Genomic DNA, 26,482 nt, shown 5'->3' on the forward strand with positions numbered 1-26,482 from the left:
GGAAGTCAGATTGACATAAAACGGACTTAATATGCCGTTTTAAGATCAATCGCTAGGTCTTTTGAATAATTGGTTATTGATATTCTTAGACAAGAGATATTTGCTCAACTTATGGAAGTCAGACCGACATAAGAATATTTGGAACGCCTTAAGATCGGTCGATAGGTCTTGGAATATTGGGTTATTAAAATTCTCAGACAATACTGTTCAGCTGGGACAAGAACAGTTATCCGGATTTTATATGTTTTGATATGTCGTACAAAGCGACATGTCTTGTCTGTCCGTTGTGTGTGTATGCCGTCTGATCGGTGAAGAAACTCTAACGTCACGGTAAAACCTTAAAGGGACCGCGATGAGATATGTTGTTGACTAATTTTGTTATAAGTGAGACGTCACTGTATTTAGAAATATTAATACGACTTAGCTACAATATAATATAATATAATATAATACAATAAGCTATAAAATACGGGCAATAATTAATAGAAAGAAAACACTGTTTGAGAACTACAAAAATGGTTGTCATGAGGCGACAGGGAGTTGCGAGCACATGCGCATTTGCGATCGGAGAAATGCCCAGTCCGTGGTTTGAAAAACTGATAAAATGGATATACGATTGCGATGGAATAAATTTTATGGCGCCGTTATAAGCTACAGTAAGTTAATTTTATTGATGGGGGACGTTGAGGCTTGCGCCGCGGGCGTTCGACGTAAAAATACGAGATAAAAGAACACGTTTACGAGTGGAATAAAAACGACACATAATCGTGTATTTTTGGATAAGATGATGATGAATAATGCTAGAATACTAGCTTTAGGTATTTTTGTGAAGTTATAACCATTTATATAACTTTAAATAATGATATAAGACTAAATGATTTAACCTGATATCACTTCCGCTAGTCGGAATTAAAGCTTCCGGATTAAACATACCGTTTAAATAATGACTTAAAATGTAATTAATATTGAACGACGGGACTTGATTATATTGTGGAAAAGGTTAGTTTATTCTAATAAGATATGGCATTTGTCCGATGGTTTTGGGGGTCTACGGTAGTTTAACTTTGTATTTCCGTAAACGCAGACCGTGGATTAGAAAAGTATTAGAGTTATATGTATTTTAATATAGAGGAATATCCCGGACGTAACTTTAAGAAAAGTGTATTAAATGATGATTAATGCTGTAATATTGACTTTCGATTGTTTCATACAAACAGCTCGTATGATTTTGAATTTACGTAATAAAACAAATGAAGCCGTTTAATAAGCGCTAAACGGGATAAATTAATTAGACGGTAAAATTACTAATACAACTTCTAACGCTAAAACCCGCAATTGTCTGCGTTAAATAATTGAACGACATTATATAAATTGTTGCCGTAACTGATTTTATAAGCCCCTTATATAAATTTCTTAAGCACTAATGTTGAATACTTAAACTGGCTTCACGAGTGCAAATACGTCATATTTAAAATTATGTTTGATATAAAACGAACGAATATTAATACACAAATAACATAGAGAGGTATAGTTTTAAGATATTATAAAATTTAGATGCATGTCTTATGCTTGTAGAGCATGGGTGGCTTTGACTGATTGTAGTTGCTATGACTCATTCCCTTTCTCGGGTTAAAAAATGCCAACAGCCATCAATCTTTGTAATGAGGTCAAATAAAATGTTTTTCTAAAAGGTAATGTTAATTGTGTGATTGTTAATCTGCTTTTAAAGTTTAATGAGAGGATGTATGTTTGGTTTTTCTGGGATTGTTTTTGGATTAAGTAGTTTAGTCTCTACTCTTATAATAATAATAATAATAATAATAATAACTAAAAACGAATAACTTGGATGGCAATTAATGTGGAATAATTCTTTATATAGATGATTGTTTTTTCCCTTATGATTTTGTTTGTGCGCGAAAACATTGTTTAATAAATTTTAAATATCTTTTCAGAATCAGGAGACACACCCATTAAGGACAATTAGGGTCCCACAAAAGTGCCATATTCCGGTCCTGGGGATGAAGTAATGTGTTAATTATAATTTAAAAGGAGTTTTTTTATTTTTTATTTTTTTCTCTCCCATGTTTATAAATAGAAAATAATTTTAATCTCTCCTGAATATATTTAACCTTTGAATTCGACATTTGAAGTCTCATTACAAACAGACTGGGGAAGCTATCTGGAAGAATCACATTTTTGACATAATTTGAGGTGCTATGTAATTAAAAATCATTCCTGCTTTGACGTTTGACCAAAGGCTGACTTTACGGGCTGCGGCCTCCATTGAGAAAACATTAATTGAAAACTACACACTTATTAATTAACTATATTTGTAAATTGTTAGAGTATATCTGTCCTACCTCATCCTAATTATTATTTATGAAGGTATGCAAAACATATTAAATTCAAATATTGACATATAATTAGCAATTATTTAAAATTGTAAACTTTCATTGTTTTAATTATTATTATTATTATTATTATTTTTTATTTATTTTTATTTTCTTCCCCTTTCTCAAAAAAATTTTGAATTTTTTTTTAATAAAGGAAGTTTTTGTTTTTAATATTTACTGACATGTTATAACCTAAATACTGTTGGGGCAGATTTTAGTGTTTTCAGTCGAGTGAGGATTATTGGTCAGGGGTCATTATTTCAGAACAAAGTCAACTGGCGGGACACAGACCTCTTTAAACCCCCCCCACCCACAAAGAAACTGCAACTGCCACCACCATCAGAGGGGCGTGATGCAGCCATCATCACAAAACATCCTGCCAATACCTGATGGAGAGGGGAGGTTCCTGGCGCCACCTGTTGCCACAATGACTGTGCCATCATATACAAATGTGATAAAAGAAAAACTGCTCCACTGCCCAATGCACACAATGCTCCGCACGAACTGTCCTATGAAAAACTGCTCCATATGCTCTGCACAAGCGTCCTTAAAGCATTCCTGCGTCCAGAACTGTCCACTACGATGGTGACTCAACCCCACAAACAATGCTTTCCTTGAATTAGTGATACCAGACCATATGATGTGATACTGACTGTTTACACTGCACTCTATTTTTGACAGATATAAGGTGATAACATTTACAGTAAAACATTTCGTAAATATAATGAACTGATTGACAACACTATATACACACAGATTTATTACATTTTAAAAACGTTTGATGTCTATTTTGATTTGATCTGATTTGTTTATCTCTGTCTATTTTAAAACAGTCAGCTTTTTGGACAAACATCAACAAGGGGGACTAGCAAGCTTAATGGTAACATTAAAACTAAGGGCAACTTTATGTATTAATAATAATTGATGAATTGGCTGAAAACTGAGATTCTTTATAAAATTCATTGGCATAAGCTACAATATTTTTATAGTACAAAAGATAATACAGGTAAATTTCGTCTGGTTTCAGAAATTGAAACAGCTAATATGAATACAGATAAGATACAATTTATTTCAATCTTAATTATTATATTTTACTTTTTTAAGTTTGGTCTTCTAGTGTTTTCCCGAATTCTCTTTTGAAATTTAAATAGTTGCTTGGGACGCATTGTCGAATTTGCTGGTTAAATGTAAAATTTTCCCCTCTTTCTAAACAAAAAGCAAGCAAAATTTATTTACTGCAAAACTTTATATATTAGTCTGAAAAATTCTCTAAAGCGATCTTTTTCAGATGGGGGAATTATTGGTTGGTCTGGGTATATCGTCGCGAAGGACACAAACAGTCCATGTTAAATAAATACATTTAAAATTAAAAGTTAGTCTTAATGCGATAATTATAGATAGTCCGTGAGAATGAATTTTACAGGAGGACAATTGGGGATTTCCTTGACCATGGAGAAGGAGTAAGTTTTGGCAGAGACGGCGAAAATAAGGTGAATATGTTCCATTTCTATTTCTATTTTTCCCCTGGGGCCCTGGGGTTAGATGTTATTTTTTGATTTTATTTGTTGACGAAAGTTGCATTTATTTAATGGCGGAAGCACATCCATGCTATATTTATAACAATAAATATTATAATAAAACATTCCAATAATTATTACATTCTGTAAACAAAATTGGCCTCGTCAGATTTGAACTGGCTAAAGATTTTCATTTTTTGCATTTAAGAATGTGCTCAGGTCATTAAAGTCAGCCAAAGGCTGGATCCTAATTGAATGTCACAACAAACAGAATTTTTTCCCACAGGAGAGGCCTACAGAACTTTACTAACATTTACTAACTCCTAACTATATAACACTACCAAAATGCTCTTTCAAAAAGAAGGGATGTAAATAAATGTTTATTAGTGACTAAATGAAAATATTTTGCACCCAGATGAGGTGATGAAAAGGTCAATCTAGTCCAGTCCACGGGGCACCTGGTTCCACATCTTGCCTATTAGACCAGCCGGAGGTCCGCCTTCTACTCAACCCCCACCTTCAGGAGCCAGCCACCACCGGGAATCAACAGAGAGACCAGCCAGCTGCTCCAATGACCAGACGTGCCAGCCGAGAGGCCATTCAACTGCTTCCAGTTTCCACCAGATGAGCTGAGGATTACCCAATGGAGATAGGAGGAATGTGTCCCTTTTCCGAGGCGTTCCACAAAGAATGAGTCACACCTTGGGCCCGGTGATCATCTCTGGCAGTTGATGTGGGTTCTAAAAAAGCTGAAGGAATCCATCCATCCATCCATTCCCTTGACCACTTGTTCTCACAATGATTGTGAGGGTGCTGGAGCCTATCCCAACTGGCTTCGGGCAGGAGGCAAAGTGCAACCTGAACAGGTTGCCAGCCAATCGAAAAGCTGAAGGACTCTGTTTGAAAAAACTCCAAAAAAAACAAAAACAAAACGCAAGCAACAAAACTTCCCTAGCCCAAACGACAAGTCTTCAATCGCGTCTCCAATTGCACGTACATCATGACACTCTTTCTCATATTGACTGTCATGCCAATTTGCTATTTCTGTGATCCCCCAACACAAATTTTGAACATAATCACAACACACTGTCTTCATATATGATATGCTTATTTTACTGAGAAAAAAACAAAAAATCTTTTAATGAATCACATTGTTTTGACATATGACTGACCTCCTCTCCTGCTAAAAAGAATGTTTTCATTTTCCTCTTCCTATGTTGCACCTGCCATTGCGATGATGAAAATCCCGCGGGAATCCTTTGGTAAAAATGTTTAAATATTTAGTTATTGGGCTTTATTTTAAAAAGCCCAAAGGGCGGACTGAAAGATATTATAACATTTTTAATACTTTATTTCATATATTAACCATTGTTATACATTATTAACATTTTAATTCTTTATATTAACCATGTGGAAATGTTTTATAGATGTGAAGTAGGTAAAGTAGTTTTGAACTCAGTATAGTTTGACCTTAAGGTGGGACCCATTGTTTGGTCTAGAAGTTCCTTCTCTGTGCGAAAACACATTTCTGTTCGTGAGAGAGAGCGCACACTCATATAACTATGTTACATTAGGAGCTGTTGAGTTCAACTTGTTTGTGAGATTTTGTTATGGGAGAAAGTACTAGAAGTGCCTTGAAAGTATATTTTGACTAGAGACGAATACAGCTGTATCTGTGTCCTGAGAACTCTGTTTTTCAACCTGTATTTTTCCATTATATAACACATTTACTTATTCATGAGGGGCGGTGTTGGAGACACTGTTCTTGCGATGTGATTGTAATAAAGTGTGGGCTCTTCGAAAGAGGAGTAGCATTATTGATCTGAAACTGTTGGAGTTTGATTCAATGATGTAACGGAGATCTCCGGAATAAATCATCCTGCGCAGGAACTCTGTTCATTTCTTATCCCATAATTTGATTTATTGGACACGCAAAAGTATGGATTTTTAATATACCTTCTTCAAGTGTCAAGCAGGGAGGCAAATGGGTCTCTGTCTTTTGGTATGACCCGGCTGGGGATTAAACCCACGACCTCCCAGTCTCGGGGTGGACACTCTACCACTAGGCACTGAGCTTGTTAAATTTATTTGACACAAAAAAAAAGGGAAAAAAATGTATTGTGTATCATAAACGCTGCAAAAAGACACTTATTGGCCAACAGAGTATACTCAAAATATATTTATTAATCTTAAAACATGATCCATATGCAACATATGAACTTGAGATTAGATGAGGATGGAAAGCGAAGGGGAGAAAGAAGATGATGGAGAAGGCAGAATATCCCATAATATCCCATGGGCAGTCTTCCGAAAGATGTCAGACAACAACAATAAATAAAAAAAATGATTGTCTAACAAGCAAATGAGACCGGACAAACACTCGAGGTAACAGGCCTTCTCAATCTAAGCTGTAATTAAACAATATCAAATGAAAGCACTTGACCCTCAAACAACCAAATTTAAAACACTCACTCACAGCACTATAACTTAGTCTTAAATGGCTACAGCTACAGTACAATGCCATGGTGGTACTGATGTTCTGTCGTTTTCAATGTGCATGCACAAGACCATTTGACTCAAAAATAAATATAATACCTGGAGGGCACGAAGGAAAAAATTAATTGGAAGGAAATCAACAACTTTATTTTGGGTACTTTGGACGTATATTTAGTTCCTGTCAATGCAAAATAAATGGTTTTCACAATCAAATCAATAACTTTATCCTGTTTTGAATGGAAATTATTACTTTCAATGAACAAATGCATGTAACAATTTTCACAGTGTGTCTGCTCATAGGATCAATACCATTAATATAAGAAGTTGAATTTGGGATATTAACTATTTCACCTGTATAGTTTTATTTATTTATTTATCAATTCTAATATAGCCTACCACTTGATATGCTTTTCACAACAAAATAGAATTCTTATGATTTGGCAGGAAAAAAAAAATTCGCAGGAATGTTTTACAAGTAATTATTTGGCCTGCTGGTGAAAATTAGAAAGCTTTATTTTTTTTAATTTTTCTATGTTACGGTCACATTTTAACAAAAAATCCAACCCACCAACCTTTTGGAAAATATAATACAAGATAATAATGCATTGGATTTATATAGCGCTTTTCTATCTAATCAGATACCCAAAGACGCTCCACTGTAGTTTCATTATTTATGCGCTCACACATTCACACTGTGGTGGTGGTAAGCTACTTTAGTCGCCACAGGTGTCCTGGGGCAGGCTGCCAGAAGCGTGGCTGCCAGTGTGTGCCTACGGCCCCGCCGATAACCACCAAACATTTGCACCTTCCATACACCAGTGTGAGTAGCACTGGAGGGAATGTGTGTGAAGTGTCTTGTCCAAGGACACGACTTATGACTTGGGGGCAGCGGGGATCAAACAGCTGCCCTTCTGGTTACTGAACGACTGGCTCTACACCCTGAGCCACAGCCGCCACAAGATCGGCAAGTCGCGGGCCACATCGAGTCAAATTATGACAAGTGAATGGCGCCCTCTGTTGAACATGACTCAAACTGGCGTACCTACCGCCTTGGAGAGTGGAATAAACCATATCAAGAAAGGCGAGGGTGTTGTTGTTTACTGTTTGCTGGGTGGTTTCAGGTAACTAGGTTAGTTGTCCCGATTTGGGGCTCATTCATGCCAGCACCGCTTCTGAGAGTTGTTCCGACATCTGAACAAATTGGATGTTGGCTACATTGTGTTATGACTGTAACAGCAGAGGGCTAGAAAAAAAGAGAAGGGGAGCAGAAAAAAGCAGAAAGTACATGTGCATGTGAGAGCATACAGTACATGTATTTAACATTGTTTTTGCTTACTTTATTAAATTATTGGTGAACTCATAAAATTATAAAATAGTGAAGAAAGAAAAATTATGAATTATAAATTAATTAAACTTTTTAACACCCTTCTTTAACATCGAATCATTTATCCATATTTCCAACAGAACAAAATGCAGATAAAACAGTAATGTGATATAAATACAACTATAGAACATGCATGCATGCATCTTATCATAAAGTGTTCTATCAGTTTTATCAGTTCCTCAAACTGTAGATTCAAAGTGTCAAAAATAAGAAACGAGGCTGTTGTAGGGGGGACCACACTTCGTTCTCACACATTAAGAGGCCAACTGAACCCTGAAGGAGAAAGCACTATATAGGCAGTAAGGAGGCATTAGTAAAATATGGACACATTGCTGAAAACTACCAGAAAAATAATTTCAACCCTCCTTTCTAATTAAGTTGTAAATTGTGTGGAGGTTTTGGGTGTGGTTGGTAAAACGACACCGAGGGCTTGCCCTTATTCAGAAGAACAATGGACAGGATCAGTTCAACTCATTACAAATGTGCAACTCATTCCCTTCATACCAAGGCCAGGCGTTACTTTCAGCAATGGGAAACCTTGAATCCGCCAATATCCACATTGACACCCAAGAGTGAAATATTTTGCAAACAGTGCTCCCTGTCTGAGGTGCACACACTAAACATTAGTGCTGTGCTCTGAGTCAGTTGATAAAGGCCAATCAGGTTGGTTCACTTTGCCAGGATTCACTTACAATTTAGTAAACATGATACTGTCACTATATGTACATTAACATTATTGTGATGATCAATCAAATAAAGGGTCTATGGATTTGAGTATCCTTCAGCAAATATTAAAAACAAAGTCATGTCCTCCTCTGCACATTATGCTATGTTGTGTAGTCTCTACCTGATTTCTGACGTTGAGGGAGTTGGTGGGGTGTATCATAAAAAATGACAAAACACACAAGTTCAAACACGTCTGTTTAGGAATGTCTATCTCTCACTAAGGAAGTTTCTGTAAGTTTGTAGTTGTTGTTAGAGTATAAAAATCAATAATTTTGCTAAATAACCAACACAACTTTACCTTATTTTATATCGGTACCATGTGCAGTTTAGAATGGGGTTGAATGTACTTTTATTTTAGAGCAATTATCCTCGATCTGCTTGTGGCCAATCGGTTACTCCCAGACAAAGTGTTGTATGCTACAAGTGTGGGAGGAGAAACTTACCTGGAGAGACGAGAAACACTTCCTCCTCCACCCTGTTGTCTCTTTCAGGTGAGAGCGAAGTGTCACAGACCATAACTGCAAATAATCTGTGAAATCTGACAAACAATCGGATTCTCTTTTTACGTGGTGAAAAGGTAAAGTCTCCGTGTTCTGTTCATTGTTTATTGTGGAATCTAAATGTCGGTTTTCATCAAAAATAATATCACAGCCGAATGAATCTATAATGTCCTGTATGTTCTGTTAACATTTGATATAGGCCTATATACAATAAAAAAAATGGAAACATGTTCGCCTATATGAGAAAGCCGAATATCATCGCGAGGTCAACGTGTCTTGCGGTACCATCGCATTTCTTCGTCTAACACTAGTTACATTTTAGGTGTTGAACTTGATTGTATTTATAATCATAATTATCAGCAGCTCACTGATTTGTTATAATCCCTTCACATCGACCACTCACGTCTCACGGATCGTTAAAAATGCTTTTTCTGGACGTGTAGTCGACGTGAGAGCTTTTACATCTTGATGTTTGAAACACCTCCGCACTTGCTGGTGCCTTGTGATGGTGTTTTTTTTTTGGGCTCCTTTATTCCCTTTCGCAAGTGGGCGGTACCGGCTGGACTGTTGACTATTCAGCACCCAAACACTGCAGCATTCCGTCAAATAACAAATAATATCGACCAATGACACGCCAAATCAATTCTGCGTCATATTTCCAAGAGGGTTAAATTATTTTCAATTATTAGTTTTTGTTTAGTCAAATGTACAAGAGCTAATTTAGCCAACGGGACATATACCTTAAAATAATCATAATATTTATTTATTTATATTTAAAACGACGCTTCACGTCAAATGTGTTACCATTAAGCATATTTTGCGGATAGGGCAATTTTCTGTCTATATGTGAACTCATTTTCTGATATTCTTTAAATGGCTACGTCTTCTGAGGTTATTATTTACTTTATATTTACTTATTTATTATTATTATTATTATTATTTTTACGTGCGTCACTTGCCAGCCTCGTTTTTGTCATCCAAAATCGTGAGCGGTAGCAGCCGGTCATGCGTGTCTAAGCAACAGTGCAGGCGCTTATAAACCTGCGGGCACACATGATTACACACTACTGTTGTGGAATAGATCTGGTTGGGGTCTTTGCAGTAAAGCTGACAGGCTGTTATGATGGAGGGCCAAGCGGCTGGGGGTTTAATTCACCAAGACACAATAGAGGATACTGGTAAGAGCGCGGTTTTTGCCATATTCAATGTGTGTGCGAGCGCTCGCGCGCGGTAATGTGTATGTGCGTGCGTGCGTGTGATGGGGGGGGGGATTTGTTTTAAGAAACTAATGTAGTTCCCTCTATATTGAGACCGCTGATCAACATCGACTTATAGTACTATAATTCCTATACCGGTGAACCCGCATGCCAAACAAATCCATATGCCTATCCAAATGCTTATCTAGGGTAACAGTAGTGTTTGACAAAATCTATGTATCCATGGAAATGATTGACATAAAATAGCTACGAAACCAACATATCATTCATTTGAGAGTGGAGTCAACGTTTATTTAATTGCTAACAGTGGAACCACGCGCGCGCATTCACAGCAACAGTTTTAAGCCTACAGCATTACCTGCAACACTTTTGACGATCTTTTTCTATGCGCCATTAAAGAGGAGTCTACTCAGCAGTGGAAGTGAATTTAATTGAAAGCTTTGCAAGGGTTCTAGTTTGTTTTCATAGTCTTGCTTTTGATTTATTTAACCCTTCTTTTATGTTAAATGAACCACAGTCAAGTTAATGAACAAATGTTAGCTTTTTCCCTACTTGGCACCAACATACAAAAAAAAAAAAAGTTTTGAGATATTTGCAAGGAATATTGAGCCTATACTGGTCAAACTAACCCAACATTTACACCAACTGTCTATAAGAAATGGTTAATTTCAATAAAATGGTCAAATTGACCCATAGTATTATAATTATTTTTTGGGGTTTGTTTTTTATAACACATCTCACTGAAAGACAAGATGTTTATCAAAATGCTTTTGGAACATGTGTCAATTGACCCATTTTAACTTATGTAGTTTTTTGGTTCACTTTGACTTTGACATATTTTCAATTACATGTTAAAGGTTTATCTAAATGCTTTTGGAACATTAAACTTAAAATGTTAAAATTATTTTTGCAATGAAACTGTATCAACAGGCAATGAATTTTTTTCATTTTAACTTATTTGCATTGAAAACTGTTAATCATGAGCTGCATATTCATTATAAGGGCTGACTAATTTCAAAGTTAAAAAACTATAAATAGTAGTATTTCATGATGAAACACGCTAAAAATTGTTTATTTAAAACATTTGCAATTAAATTGGTTAATGATGTTTATTGTAATGCACTTTTAAATCAATATAACTTTTTAATAAAGGAACATTACTGCTGTTTCTGAAAAATCAACCCAACAGGGAGGGTTAAACCTTACAATTGCATGTAGTGCTTGTAAGATAATCTTACATATTTTTTGTTATTTCATGAAACACGACATTAGTGACGTTGAAACGTCAACTTTACTAATATTTGTGTGCCAACTGGTTCCATGTTTGTCAAACACAACATTCTAAAACTAATCCAATGTTAGCTTAATTTATTTGTATTTAACTGACAAAATTCAATGACATGGAACCGGTTTACACACAAATAATACGTAAATTTGGCAGGCAAAACAAACACAGGGGCATGCTTTGATAGCAATTTGAATACATAAAGATATCACAATGAGTTCCTTAGAGCCATTATGCTACAGTTCATCCACTACCATTTCCTCATTTTGTACATTGCCCCAGGTTCTGTATACAGTTTGTGGAAGCTGAAAAACATTTTAGTTGTTACATGTTCTGCCTATTCATTAACAAAAAAAAGTCAAAATAAAAGCAGACGGATAGATAAATGAAACAACTTTGATGACCATGTTGCCAGTTAGGTCAATTCCATCTACCAGGGGCACTACCAGGAATTTGGGCTTCCTGTATAAAATAACACTTTTGGCCTCACCACTTCAACGATACTAATTGAAAACATTATTTTATAGGACTCTTGTCAATCATGAGACTTTAATAGACTAACTAGAATCTTCACTTTTCTTTCCCTTATGACGCCCTTGTATAATAAATACACAGTTAATTTACAAAGGCGAAACGAAAGCTTGAAGTCTGAAGTTTGAAGCTTAGCTGTATAGCCCTCAATCACAAGAGTCTCAAAGGGCTTCACAGCCTGACAGTTGACAAATAGCAACATCCCCTGATCTAAACCCCCCAACTGGGGAAGGTAAAAACAATTTTGGGTAAAAAGAAAAAACATTGAGTAAGGACCAAAGGTAGATGGATCCCTTTCTATGAAGACCATAGTGCGATAGATGCCACGTGGGTAATATTGATCACATAATATCATCATATAAAACTTTTTTCCACTAATAATCAATTGTATAACTGCTAATAGCAGCATTGAGAACGCCACCAACGGAACTGCTAATAGCATTTGAGGAGGAACATTTCTGGTTTATTTATTCATTTATTTTCTGGGTCACAAACCTTTTATTTTGGATGGTGGAAGGCCTGAAATCTCCTAATTGTCTCATGTGTTGGGGTTTTGTGCTAGCACCATGTGTATGAACATGCCCAGAGTTTACTGAGCGTCTTTATCATTTGTGTTTGCTGACTTTCCATCTTTTTGCACACTTTACAAGTTTGTTTCCTTTGCAATTTCATGTAGCATTTTGAAATATATGTACGGTGTCCAATCAAGTCTTTCATCAGAGTCTTCTTTACTTTTCCACCGATACTCCATCCTTTTCACTTGGCTCCTTGATGACTGCTTCTGTGTTGTATATTTTGGTTCAGTTGTGTCCTTTTCTGGTTGTTTATTATTACTATTATCTGTAGTTGCTGCAGAAGTGGTCCATTTCTACCCTTCATAATCATCTTGTGGCTAATGAGGAAGCGCTGCCGGTCGTCCAGTAACCGGAAGGATGGCTGTTCGATCTCCGCTCTCCCTGACTCATGTGTGTCCTTGGGCAAGACGCTTCACACACATTGCCTCTAGTGCCACTCACACTGTTGAAGGTGTGAATGTTTGGTGGTGGTTGGAGGGGCCATAGGCGCAAACTGGCAGCCACGCTTCCGTCAGCCTGACCCAAGGCCGCTGTGGCTATTTAAGTAGCTTACTGTCAGAGTGTTAATGTGTGAGCGCGCGAATAATGTATCCATTTTGAAGCGTCTTTGAGTGTCCAAAAAAGCGCTATATAAATCTGACCTATTATTATTATTATTATTATTATTATTATTATTATTATTATTATTATTATTATTATTATTATTATTATTATTATCTTCCTATAGCTGCTAAACATCACTTGAAATGCCATCTATAATCATTTCACCAATGCAGTGTTTGTTGGTTTGCCATCTAAAACTCACACACTGATGCACACACACAAAACAGGTTATTGTCAATATCCCTCCCTGCAATTTGTAATATTTATTAGTGAATATCAGAAAATAAAAGTAACTTACTAGCTGCTATAGCAACATTAGTGATCAGTCATAATAAAAAAAATAAATAAATCAGTTTTTTTTTAACATACCAGTTTATGTAATTTAAACATTTTTGTAGCTGAGTTGAAAAATCAAGATTTGATAACATGTCAAATGCCCTAAAGTAAATAAAATAACACTTGATTGATCCTGAGATTTATGACACCTGCTGTTTCAAATTTTATACTCCGACTTTTAACACAGTTCTACTAAAACACTGATTATAAAATATTGAGTAATTTCACATTGTATATACTCATTAACTATTTATAATGTTGTGTCAGTAAAAATTTCCAACTTTTTTTCCCCTTGACCTCTTTAAAATTTGACAGTTAGTTTACAAATCAGGTTTCTCTCTTTTCTTAAAAATGGCTAACATGTAACGTCACTGGGAAGACATCTGGTTGTGAAATTCCTACCCTCTTTAGGATTATCCGTGCAATGCATATATGTGATCCAACACATCACGCTTTTAAGGGGAAAAATATAATATCCATGAAATAGAGGGCTCATAATGTCATGTAGTATATATATTATACGTTTGGCGATACTTTATAGGGTTTGTTAAACTTCAGTCAATCAGTGTTGAGGGGCCAGAAAATATGGCATGTTAGGCAGGATGTTAAAATGTGGTTTTCCCACTATGGCCCAAATATTCCCATTCACGCTTAAGTCATTTTTTTCGCACGTCTGGATTGTGCACTGTCAAGGTGTGTCAATTCTCCCATTCAGTCTTTGAACACACCCATCAACCCAACCTTGAAATGTGTGCGTAAACACGAAAGGGCCGTGACTCATTAAAATCTGGCCCAAATTCCAAGAGTGTGAGGTTTTCATGAGATGTAAATTCCACAAAGTTGCATTTGGAAAATATGTTACATTTTCAATGTGAAATACTAACATAATAATGATTTACATACGATGAGAGGAGGAGCCCAACCACTATTCTCCTATAAGAGCTGGCTACTCTGAGTTGAATTGTTAAGTTAAATTTATTCTGCTGTTATGTATGACATTCATAAAAAAAATCACAGCACATGTAAACACAGACATGCCTTTTATTTTTTTAAACACATTTTTGTTATGACTTCTTTTAAAATTAATTTGTTTGGTAAACCACTGCTTGTTGCAGATGCATTTGCTATTCACCATAATATTGCAAATATAACTCAAGTCACTGTCAATCTTTACTTCATATGAAACAACGGTATGCCAATGAAAAAAGTTACTCATCAGCATAGTCATGCTGTTCTTCCTCTAAAGGGTGCGACCAAATCATGTGCCGATGCAACCAACTTTCTCATTGACTTATAGAGCCCTAATTTTGGCCCCACCGCTTCAATGGCACAGATTGAAAATGGTTATTTTGAGGGCACTTGTAAATCTTGAACCCAGAGAGTCCTCACTTTTCTTTCCCTTATGATGCCTCAGTTAAAGCAACACTAAGGAACTTTAAGTTTACGTTGATTATGGTGACGCCATATGGACAAAAGCGGTAATGTTATGCCTGAAGGAAGACCACATTTCTCATGAGGAAATTTGGCAGGCTGCACTATGCCTTGCTGGGCGTTCCGCCAGACCAAGAGTGTTTTTTATTGGATGCTCCAGGTGCAGCTGATAATTAAGTGACAGAAAGTAGACTAGACTTTAGACCAGATGAAATCAGATCTAAGTTGTGGCGCAGGTGGTGCAACATGATTTGGGTGGATTTGATCTAGGCACAGGCAAACAGATTCTGTGCTCCGCTGATATGTTTGGTGGATGTCATCGTATAGCATTCATAAATATGACAACAGCATGCATCAAACCATTTGAATCGTTGTTAAAATGAATTAATTGTATGCATTATTTTTTATTAGCATCATTAATATTACAGCCATATATTTTCTGAAAGCAGCCCACTAACCGTGGCACCAATATATGTGTTTATGTGTTTGGGTTGTGTGTGTGTGCATGCATGTTAGATTAATGTATCTTAATTATCCCATATTTAGTCTTTTATTAATGGTAAAGCATTTATTCAACCTTGTGGATTCATTCAATATTGTGACCTCTGTTTGAACTGTGTGAGTTGGAGTCGACTGCAGTCAAAAGACAGGAAATGTGCCCTCATCACAAGACAAATGGCCAAGATAAATGACCGGAACATTTTTATGGTTGAGAAGCTTTTAATGTTAAAGAATGTCTGCATTGTTGCCTGTGTAAACAATTGTCACATTCCCCCCAAACCCTTCAGAGCTGTAATGTCCTTTTTTTTTTTTAGGTCAACCCAATAATAACAGGAAGAACGACAAAATGTGTCAGAATGGGTAGGAGGTTGTGATCTGTCCACATCTCTGTTCATTCTCCTCGCGAGTCTATATCTCTTGTCTTCCTTCCGTGTCTGTTTATCAAATGTTCTAGGCTGAATGAACCCAACAGTGCGTGTATGTGGTTGTCACACAGACACAAGATCGGGTGTGGAAGGCTCCAAGTGCCCAATTTGCAGTTTACATCACCCACAGGTGGAAATCTTCTTGCAGTTCCTCTTAAACGTACTTAAACGTCTACTGCACAGATTCCAGGGAGTCTGTTATGCTTTTACTATGTAGATCGCACACCTCTCCTGTGCTCAATTGAAAAGGATTCCATTGGCTGTGTTCACTCCCACAACAACTCCCATTTCTAACTGGGCCCATCTACGGAAATACCAAAAGAAAGAAAACTCCACCGATGCGCACAGTTGGACTACACTTTACACTCGACTTGCGCTGGGCACGAAAATAGAGCCCTTAAGATTTGTCACTAATTTGCAAAAATATGAGGTCTGACCACTGGAATATGTTTGTGGAAAAAATGTGAAATCGAGCAAATTTGGACAAAGGAAGGTTAAATCTCATAACCTGCATGCCATTTAATGAAAATCCCTAATGAGTTCAGGGATGCTTGCAGCTTAAAAATGATCTACTTTGAGTCATTCACATATGATGTAATTGCTTCAAGAGACAGTGGTGACTAGTCCCAAATGGTGCTGTATGTATTGTAAAACTGAATATGTTCGTTTGACTATTGTTATGAAAAAATCCAGATTTTAAATCCATCTCTCTGTACTTTTCTAAGGTTCTCCCCCACTGAGGACAGATAGCCTCAAAGTTGAGGATCTCTGCATTATGCGGAGGAGTGACAACTATTCGCCAGTTCCTAGTGAGGAGAAAAACCTTGAGATGGACAACGCCAAGGCCCGGAACGACAACTCCATAGTAGGAAACTACATCTGTCTTTTTATATGAATAGGAAACTATACTATGTGGTTACGGAGGGATGACTAATGCACATTAAGTAGTCATCAATCATTAAAAACTAACACATAATTTATCTTTTAAGTAATGGATTTAAAAAAAAAAAGTTTCAATATGTATGTTTCTTTCGATTTGAAAAAAAAGTAAAGAAAAAAAAAGCAACAATAGAATACACTTAAAGCAGGGGTGGGCAAACTTGCGGTCCTTGAGGGCCGGAGTCCTGCAGGTTTTAGAGGTTTCCGTCCTCCAACACAGCTGATTCCAATGAACAGGATCGTTATCTGTTTCATGCAGAGCGGGCTAATTAGTTGATCAAATGAATCAGCTGTGTTGGAGAAGGGAAAGATAAAAAACCTGCAGGACTCCGGCCCTCAAGGACCGAGTTTGCCCACCCCTGATAGACCAAGGGTGACGTGCAGAGTTGCGGAAAAATTTTGAGGAATAAATTTAATAAATAGTGAGTATATTGGTAGACAGATAATGAGAATGGAGCTGCCATGCAAAAGAGCTGGAAAAAGATCTAGGAGAAAGTTGATCGAAGACATGAGGGAGGGAAGACATGAAGCCTGTTGGCGTTAGAGAGGATCATGCAGAAAATAGGCTTAAATGGAAACAAATGACACACTGTGGAAAAACAACAACAAAAATAAACTACAGCATATGTAATTGTAGTTGTAGCAGTAGAAATCGTATGCAATATGTATATCACCTCAGTCACAACCATTTGTCAAAGAAATAAGTAGTGTATCAAGGTGGTGTTGCTAGAAAACTTCCACACATAATTTAGATTCAGTATAATTTCAGATCAGGGTGTGACAGTTGGTGACATGACCCTGAATGACATTACCACTAACTGATGCTTATAATGACTTGTATGTACAGTAGATCGCCTAATGACTGGGATAACAATGATTGAAAAGACAAAGCATTTTAGTACAGTGAAAGTGAAGTCAGACTGTGCAGAGAGGAAGGACTTAAACAGAAATGTAGAAATGTAAATTGCTGATTACGGTAGTCAAAGCTGGGATTTTTTGTTTTTGTTTCTAAATCCCAACTGCACACTTTTTAGAGGTTAAATTTGAGTGTGACTTCATAAATCCAGATTTCCGCTCTGATCACTGATCACCAATCAATCAGGGCTTACACAAAGAGAGAGACTACCATCCACACTCACATTCAAGCCAGCCAGCAATTTAGTCTTCGGTAGGTTAATTTACACCACTAAAAAAGCACATACAATTTTGATCCCGAAATTCAGCCCATCACAACATACAATGCAGCACACAATCAGTCATGAGACATTGGAGCTGGGCAGCTTTCCAAAATAACGGGGGCAGTAGGGTGACAGGCTGCATCTTGGACCCCCACCGGTTATGGTGACAAGTCTCCTGTCTTCTGCACATGTTGAGCGAGACACTAACACTGACGCATTTTGCTCACCACAAAAATGATTCTGTCAGCAGGCACATACGTTACATTCACATTCATGGTACTGTGTGTTTCTGTCTTCCACTTAACATTCTTTTAGCCACTCTTTTCCACCATGTTTTTAGTAGCTACATTGTTAAGTGTATTCTGAATTATATATATTTAAAAAACTACTTGGCAATGACAGGTGATGTATTTCTTTTTTCAACCCAAATATGTCTCAACACATTTGCTGCAAAATCATTGATGACATTCTCAGAGACAGAATCCGGGTCAGAATGGGTTACATCACAGTGGCTAAGGGCCAGAAATATATGAAACAACAAGATAAATCTGGCCTTTTTTATACAACTTATCCTGTTCAGGGCATACTGTATGTACTAACTGGTGAAAGGCGGACTATACCCTGTGCTGGTCACCAATCAATCATAGGGTAGATCAGGAACTTTTCACTCACTCACTCACTCACTCACTCACTCACTCACTCACTCACTCACTCACTCACTCACTCACTCACTCACTCACTCACTCACTCACTCACTCACTCACTCACTCACTCACTCACTCACTCACATTGTGGGAACTGAACCCATGATGTCTACCAGTCAGTTGACTAAACTACTACACCATCAGTGACCCAACAACAGTAAAAATGGGGAGTAACAACAGTCAAATCAAAATATAGCTAATAAATTCAAACTAAAATGCAGTTTTTGGTAAGGTGCCTGTTTATAATAAACCTCAAGTGCATGGTGTATAAATACCACTTAAAAAGCACAATGTCCCTGCAAATTGTACCATTTACATTCTGAGTTATTCATCAATTATTAGTTAAATCAAGAATCAGGATTATTTTAATTGGCCAAGTATTTTTAAAATAAAGAAAGAAAAACAAATTTGTTGACAGTAGTTGGTGTCACTCTAGTTCTGTAGTAGAGAAGGGGAAGAGAGTCAGACTTGGACTTGAGTTGGCAAGAATTGCTATTTTGATTGACAAAAACTGAAAGATATGAGACTGGACTAGTGGACATGGAATTGGGAATTGAGTAGCAACTTCACTTGAATTGAGGCAGAAGGACTTGACCATGGGGGCACTTAACACAAAAAATAACTAGACACAGCAGGAATGAAAAAAAAAGTGAATAAATAAATAACAGCAAATAAAAAAACAAAGAAACTTAAAAAATGTCTACAGTGATCCCACGTGAGAAGATTAGTAACTGCGCAGTGTCACATGTATCACAACTCTTATCCAGGGCCAGAGAAAAATCAAAGATCAGAAAGAGCTGCATTGTGTATTTATAGATCTAGAAAAAGCCTTTTGACAGTGTACCGAGAGGAACTGCTTTTTTGCATGAGGAAGTCTGGAGTTTGCAAGAAGTAGTGTATTAGAATAGTACAGGATATGTATGAGAGCAAAAGAACAGTTGTGGGGTGTGCTGCATCAGGGATCAGTTCTAAGCCCCCTCCTATTTGCAATCGTGATTGATCAGCTGCCAGATGAGGTTAGACTGAAATACCCATGGACCGGGATGTTTGCTGATGACATTGTGATCTGCAGTGAAAGCAGGGAGCAGGTAGAGGGAATTTTAAAAAGGTGGAAGCATGTGTCGGAAAGGAGAGAGTGAAGGTTAGCAGAAGATAGAATACATGTGCATAAACGGGAGGGTTGGACGGGAAAGAGGGAAAAGAGAGTCAAGTAGTTAGGGTGGAGTACTTTACTTACTTAGGGTCAACAGTCCTAAGCGATGTTAACTGTGGTAAAGAGGTGATGGTTGGTAAAATATTGGTGAGGCCATCCATGTTGCATGGCTTACAGACAACAGGGAAGTGAAATGAAAATGTTGAGGTTCTCTTTTGGAGTGATCAAGTTGGTTTTGTTGTTGCTGTTTTTCATGTTTTTTGATTTGTTGTTGTGTTTTGCACTTTAGGGCCACCATACTTAGCAGACTTGCCCAAAAAGTAATATTTTGGGATCTGTTTGAATTGAAACTTGAAGGTTAAGATGTGGTTAAGGTTAAGATGTGAAACTTTGTTGAGTGGAAGGCAAAGTTGTGCTTGAGCTCACAACATCCATCCATCCTTCCATCCATCCATCCATCCATCCATACATACATTTTCCGAACTGCTTATCCTCACGAGGGTCGCAGGCATGTTGGAGCCTATCCCAGCTGTCAATGGGCGGAAGGTGGGGTACACTCTGAACTGGTCGCCAGCCAATCACAAGGCACACATAGACTAACTACAGCAGCACACTATATATAAAAATTAAGTATGCATTTTATTTTCTACCGTAGAACAGTCCATCCATCCATCCATTTTCTTGGCCGCTTTTCCTCACAAGGGTCGCGGGGGTGCTGGAGCCTATCCCAGCTGGCTTCGGGCAGTAGGCGGGGTACACCCTGAACTGGTTGCCAGCCAATCGCAGACCGTAGAACAGTTAATAGTAAAAGATTAAATTAAAAAAAACTCCCGCTCCCTGTGTTCTAAAACACACACTGGCGACTGTGGCTCATGGTGTAGAGCCAGTCGTTCAGTAACCAGAAGGTTGGCTGTTTGATCCCTGCTCTCCCCAAGTCATGTGTAGTTGTGTCCACACATTATCTCCAGTGCTACTCACACTGGTGTATGGACGGTGCAAATGTTTGGTGGTGGTCGGAGAGGCCGTAGGCGCACACTGGCAGCTTCACTTCCGTCAGCTTGCGCCAGGGCAGCTGTGGCTACTTAAGTAGCTTACCGCCACCACAACGTGGATGTGTGAGTATATGAATAATGTATCCATTCCATTGTAGTGTCTAGAAAAGTGCTATGTAAATCTAATGCATTATTATTATTATTATTATTATTATTATTATTATTATTATTATTATCATCCACACACACACACACACATACACACACACGCACACACACACACACACACACACACACACACACACACACGCACACGCACACGCACACGCACACGCACACACACACACACACACACACACACACTCACAAACAAGACAACAAGAGACACTTGAACAAGATACACATAGCTAGGGAGCTGATTGAATGACATGACAACTAAAATCCAACCAAAACCAGACCATGGCAAATCCAAATAAACAAAAAAAAATGGCAACTGTTGCAGCTCTTCTTCTTTTCTTTTCTTTTTTTAATCATAAAAATATTCTTCATTGTCTTGACATCTTCGTCTACCTGGGGCTGGGCAGGCTCTGTTTGTGTTTCTAATTTTACAATGCATAACAAATAATTATGGTGTGCGTATGTGTGTATGTATATGGGATTACAGTATCTTTGTGAATAATTTTTTTTTTAAACAATTAAAAAAGCAAAAGCTATCATTTTCTTTGTAAGTGTTTTTATCTTTCTCTCCTCTAGCCCATGAAAAATCTTAATGCTGAAGACAGATCACCATTGTGCCCTCAGTTAGGCCCATACTTTGCTGATGGCCAGAGGCGAGTGGACTATGTTCTTGCTTACCACATCCAGAAGCCCGGCAATATTCGTCGAAAATCGCCCAAGTTTGGAGATAACAACTTTATTCGCCGGCTTCGACGTAGTTTGAGCATGAGGAGCAGCCGTGCACCATTACAGCCCAAAGAAGACCCAGAGATTGCTGCCCAACAGCAACAAACAGATTTTTCTGAATATGACAAGCGAGGCGAGCGCAAAAAGTTTGAGGAAAACCTCATAGAGACTGGATTGGAATTGGAGAAGTCTGATGAGGTAAGGAAAACTTGTTTGAATCCAGTGCAACTCACAATTTGCATACTAATTAGTACTAATGTCAGCTTCATAGATGTTTCATTGAATAATTACAAATAATCAAATGAGCTTGACTATCAATCGAAGAGGACATATTGTGGAAAATTACCGGTTAGTAATGCTATACTGTCTGTATGTACCGTATGTATATGCAAGGCTTGAAATAACTTTTTTTTATTTATTTGAGGAGCAGTTTTGTTAATCAATGGCTTCTTGTGAGGAGCAGGCTTAGAATGAAAAAGCAGATTTTGGCAGGTTAATTCTAGTGACCTGGGGTCCATTTCACAAAGCAGGTTCAACAAACTCTGGAACTAACCCTGAACAGTGAGTTGACCTATCCAGATAGAGGAAACTCTGTGTTTTCGGTTCCTGGACAGCTGATTTGACTTAGTGTGATCAACGCAGAGTAGTTTCACCTGGAGTTACCACATCAATAGAACTCTGATTCGACAAGCCACCATGGCAATGGGGAGCAGAGGCCGGCGTCTTTCGAAAAAAAAGTGCAACACCGCAGCAGCTGCAAAAGAGAGGGATGTGGCGCGGGAGAACGTTGCTGCTCGGGTCAATGCGTAAATTTAAATGTAGTCCTTTGGAATCACAATAATATTACAGGGGAAACCTGTAAAATGGTATCTCATTAATTTATTTGATTTCGGTACAATCCCGTGGGGGAGAAGCACACTTGACTTAAGATCAAATATAAAAAGAAATTAAGAAGAAATATAAAGACATTGTTTGAACAGGTAAGAAAAAAACGGAGCGCAACTCACAATATATCCTGGGATGTGAGTGCATGACTATGGCTGGTAATGTTGCAGATGTAAGGACGGATTAAGTTGTGTATGTAGTTGATGGACTGTAATGTGAAACGGTACCATTCAAAAAGATTAACTGTCTGTCTGGAAATGCCAGCACACCTATGCGCGGCCTGATAACCATCTCACGAGGAATATTTAATTCCTTGCGCAGTAATGCTGCCTGCACACTCTAAAAAGTGAATTGTTGAAACAATTTAAGATTATAATTGAATTGCTGAACAACTTAATAAAATTGCTTCAATTGGTAACACACAATTGAATTAAATTAATCCAAAGTGAATATATTAAGTTTAATTAATTATGAGTTCATTAAACTTAATATATTCACTTTGGATCAATTTTTGACAAATAAAATTTGTAATCTTAATTTGGTTCAACAATTCTCTTTTTAGAGTAGACCTTCATCAATGGGATCATTGTCAAAAGGACATGCCGTGTTCGTGAAAAAAAAGTGGACTTTTATTAATATAGGCATATTAACTGTTTTTTTTTTTACAACAGACGGCAGAACTATGTTCCGCCAGTCTCGCCATTTGACTGAATGAATGAGGAAATTAAATGTCATGTGTGGCTGAAAGGAGGCGGAGACAGAGAGAACCAAGACATTTGACTTCATAACAACTGCCCAGTTGGTTTCATTTAAAAAAAATAAATAAATATATATATATATATAATCAACCGTTTTTATTTCGTAAATGGACTTTATGCATGCACCATTGTCACATTTGGAGTCTGGAGGCATGCTAACTTCCGGTTGCTAGTCTAACACATATCAATGACAATGACAGCAGTAAATGACGTATTACCTTTTGTTACCCAGAGCGAGAGAGAGAGAGCGATAGAGACACAGACAGACAGACAGACAGACAGACAGAGACAGAGACGGAGCTTCAACAGTGTTATTCTTAGCTTCGGAGTGTTAGCTTCAGATAAGAGGCATGACTTATTTGCTCTGAAAAGTAGCGTGATGGCGGAAGAGGCAATACATTAAGGGGGTGTGTCTTCTCCACAAGGGTTTTCACGGTAATTTGATGGCCTGGTGCTGACTAAATGTGAAAATTCATGCGGTCTTTGAGGCGCCTCACTAGTGCTTCTCAATTTGCAGTTGCTTGTTTATATTTGGCGCCAAGTCCTTCCACCCATTCCTCAAGCCAACAGTCGTCATACAAAATGAATACTCGCCACTAACCCAGCAGTAGATTCAAGATAGAACAAGCTTCATTGTTAGTTTACTGTACATACAAAAGCAGTGCAAAGCAAAATGAAACAAAGTTCCAAGTATCTGCTTTTTAAATAAACAACTTTGAGCAAGACATGTTCAATAATTCTTAATCATTTGAGCTATTTTGATGAGTCCATGTCAAAGTCACCAGAGAACTATTAGTTACTATAGTAATCCTGTAAAGGATAACATTGCAAATTGCATTTTCGGTAGTTTTTTTTTTAGGGGTGGGGGTTCAATATTTCTCAGATGTCTTCATATAATGTCAAAATGCTTTCATCAAAATACCCCAAGATTTAATAATTATATTTGAATATATTGTTCGTTTAAGTGTATTTTGTGATTGACTGCTTGCTTCTACTTGTGGACGAAGAGCGCAGATTGTGAAATCAAATTGTTTCAACTTGTGGACTTTATAAAGCTAACACTGTTAGTCGATGGTAAACTGTGTATTCAACAAAACTAAGTTTTGCACAAAGTCACCCCGGCTAATTTAACCTACAGCCCCCTCTAATATGTAGAGCATTTAATATTTACTCAAATGTGTCATGAATGAATTATAATAATTGTAATTAATCCACAGTAAAAGAAAAGACAATAACAATAGAAGACAATAAAATATGTGTCTGTCATGCAACTGTCAATGGTTTATGCATCTACAGTATCTCTTTGAAAATCTAAACAGTGCAAGGTCCCTGGAATTGGCTTTTTGAAGATCCACACCCCATGGAATGTCCTGTGTCGGGAGGCTGAGTTCATGAAGCTCAAGATGCCAACAAAGAAGGTACACACAAAGAAATCCAGCCTTAAAGGATTAATCAAATGCTTATTTACACTTCAGAGGAAAGCCATTGTTTTGTCTATTTCTCAGGAGTAAAGATGATGATTAACTAATATGGATATTCCTCTCAGCGAGTACAGTGAGTCCTTGATTTGCATACCGGCATATGAGATTTGGAATGGAATTAATTAACCAGTTTGTGCAATGGCATAAGGATACATCGTTGCATACATCGTTCATAACAGTCACTGATAGTAGAGAGTGGTACATACGCCTTTGGTGCAAGCAGCGTGGGTACAGTTTCCACTCACTCACTGTGTTCATTTTTGTCCGTCTCTGTATGTTCTCTATGACGGACTGGCGAACAGTTCAGGATGTAGTCTGCCTTTTGTCCAAAGTCAGCTGGGATAACACCCTGCGACCCTCAACAGGATAAGTGGAATTGAAAATGGATGGATGGATGGATGGATGGATGGATGGATAGGCTCTACCCAATCACAGCCATTCACACTCACATTAAGACCTATGGGCAATTTTGTGTTTACAATTAACTAATGACCCCTCCGTGAGTCATTACCTTATGGTGGTGGAGGGGTTTGCGTGTTCCAATGAGCCTAGGAGCTATGTTGTCTGGGACTTTATGGCCCTAGCAGGGTCACCCATGGCAAACAGGTCCTAGGTGAGGGACCAGACAAAACATGGCTCACTGACCTCTTATGACGAGCACAAATATTGGATCGTGGTTTCCCTTGCCCGGACACGGGTCACCGGGGCCCGCCTCTCGAGCCAGGCCTGGAGGTGGGGCTCGAAAATGAGCGTCTGGTTGCCGGGCCTTCACCTATGGTACCTGGCCGGGCATAGCCCGAAAAGGCAACGTGGGTCCCTTTTCCTATGGGCGCATCACCTGTAGGAGGGGCCAAAGACATCGGGTGCGTAGCGAGCTGGGTGGCAGCCAAAGGCGGGAACTTTGGCGGTCCGATCAGAAGCTAGCTCTTGGGACATGGAATGTCACCTCTCTGGCGGGGAAGTAGCCCGAGCTGGTGTGTGAGGCAGAGAAATTCCGACTAGATTTAGTTAGACTCTCCTCCAGACACGGCGTGGGCTCTGGTACCAATCCTCTTGAGAGGGGCTGGACTTTCTTCGACTCTGGAGTTGCCCACGGTGAGAGGCGCAGAGCAGGTGTGGGCATACTGATTGCCCCCCGGCTTGGTGCCTGTACTTTGGGGTTAACCCCGGTAGACGAAAGGGTAGCCTCCCTCCGCCTTCAGGTGGGGGGACAGGTTCTGACTGTTGTTTGTGCATATGCACCAAAAAGCAGTTCAGAGTACCCACCCTTTTTAGAGTCTTTGAAGGGTTTGCTGGAGAGCGCTCCCCCTGGGGACTCCCTCGTTCTGCTGGGGGACTTCAACGCTCACGTGGGCAATGACATTGAGATCTGGAGGGGCGTGATTGGGAGGAACGGGCCCCCCGATCAGAACCCGAGTAGTGTTTTGTTATTGGACTTCTGTGCTCGTCACGGATTGTCCATAACGAATACCATGTTCAAACACAGGGGTGGCCATGTGTGCACTTGGCACCAGGACACCCTAGGCCGCAGTTCAATGAACGACTTTGTAGTTGTGTAATCGGATTTGT

At 38.2% G+C, this 26,482-nt stretch overlaps 1 protein-coding gene and 1 long non-coding RNA gene across 4 annotated transcripts in view; both read left to right on the forward strand.

Moving 5' to 3' along the window:
• Window positions 1-357: 357 nt before the first annotated feature.
• On the forward strand, window positions 358-5,800 carry LOC144050860 (uncharacterized). The gene is made up of 2 exons (XR_013293957.1): window positions 358-3,883; window positions 4,326-5,800. It is a non-coding gene; the product is annotated as an uncharacterized LOC144050860 (long non-coding RNA).
• A 3,193-nt stretch (window positions 5,801-8,993) lies between these two features.
• Window positions 8,994-26,482, forward strand: part of ano1a (anoctamin 1, calcium activated chloride channel a) — a 58,027-nt gene continuing 40,538 nt past the window's right edge. The window contains exons 1-6 of one of the 3 annotated variants that reach the window (XM_077563779.1): window positions 12,929-13,014; window positions 15,810-15,855; window positions 15,950-16,050; window positions 16,646-16,785; window positions 21,640-21,987; window positions 24,752-24,850. In XM_077563779.1, coding sequence (XP_077419905.1) covers window positions 12,945-13,014; window positions 15,810-15,855; window positions 15,950-16,050; window positions 16,646-16,785; window positions 21,640-21,987; window positions 24,752-24,850 — 804 coding nt within the window. In that variant the 5' untranslated portion in view covers window positions 12,929-12,944. Of the gene's footprint in view, window positions 9,094-10,006; window positions 10,195-12,928; window positions 13,015-15,809; window positions 15,856-15,949; window positions 16,051-16,645; window positions 16,786-21,639; window positions 21,988-24,751; window positions 24,851-26,482 lie in introns of those variants that run through there. The other 2 variants (XM_077563781.1, XM_077563780.1) reach the window with 2 other exon arrangements.

Source organism: Vanacampus margaritifer, chromosome 4, assembly GCF_051991255.1.
Source record: "Vanacampus margaritifer isolate UIUO_Vmar chromosome 4, RoL_Vmar_1.0, whole genome shotgun sequence".
Classification (NCBI taxonomy): Eukaryota; Metazoa; Chordata; class Actinopteri; order Syngnathiformes; family Syngnathidae; genus Vanacampus; species Vanacampus margaritifer.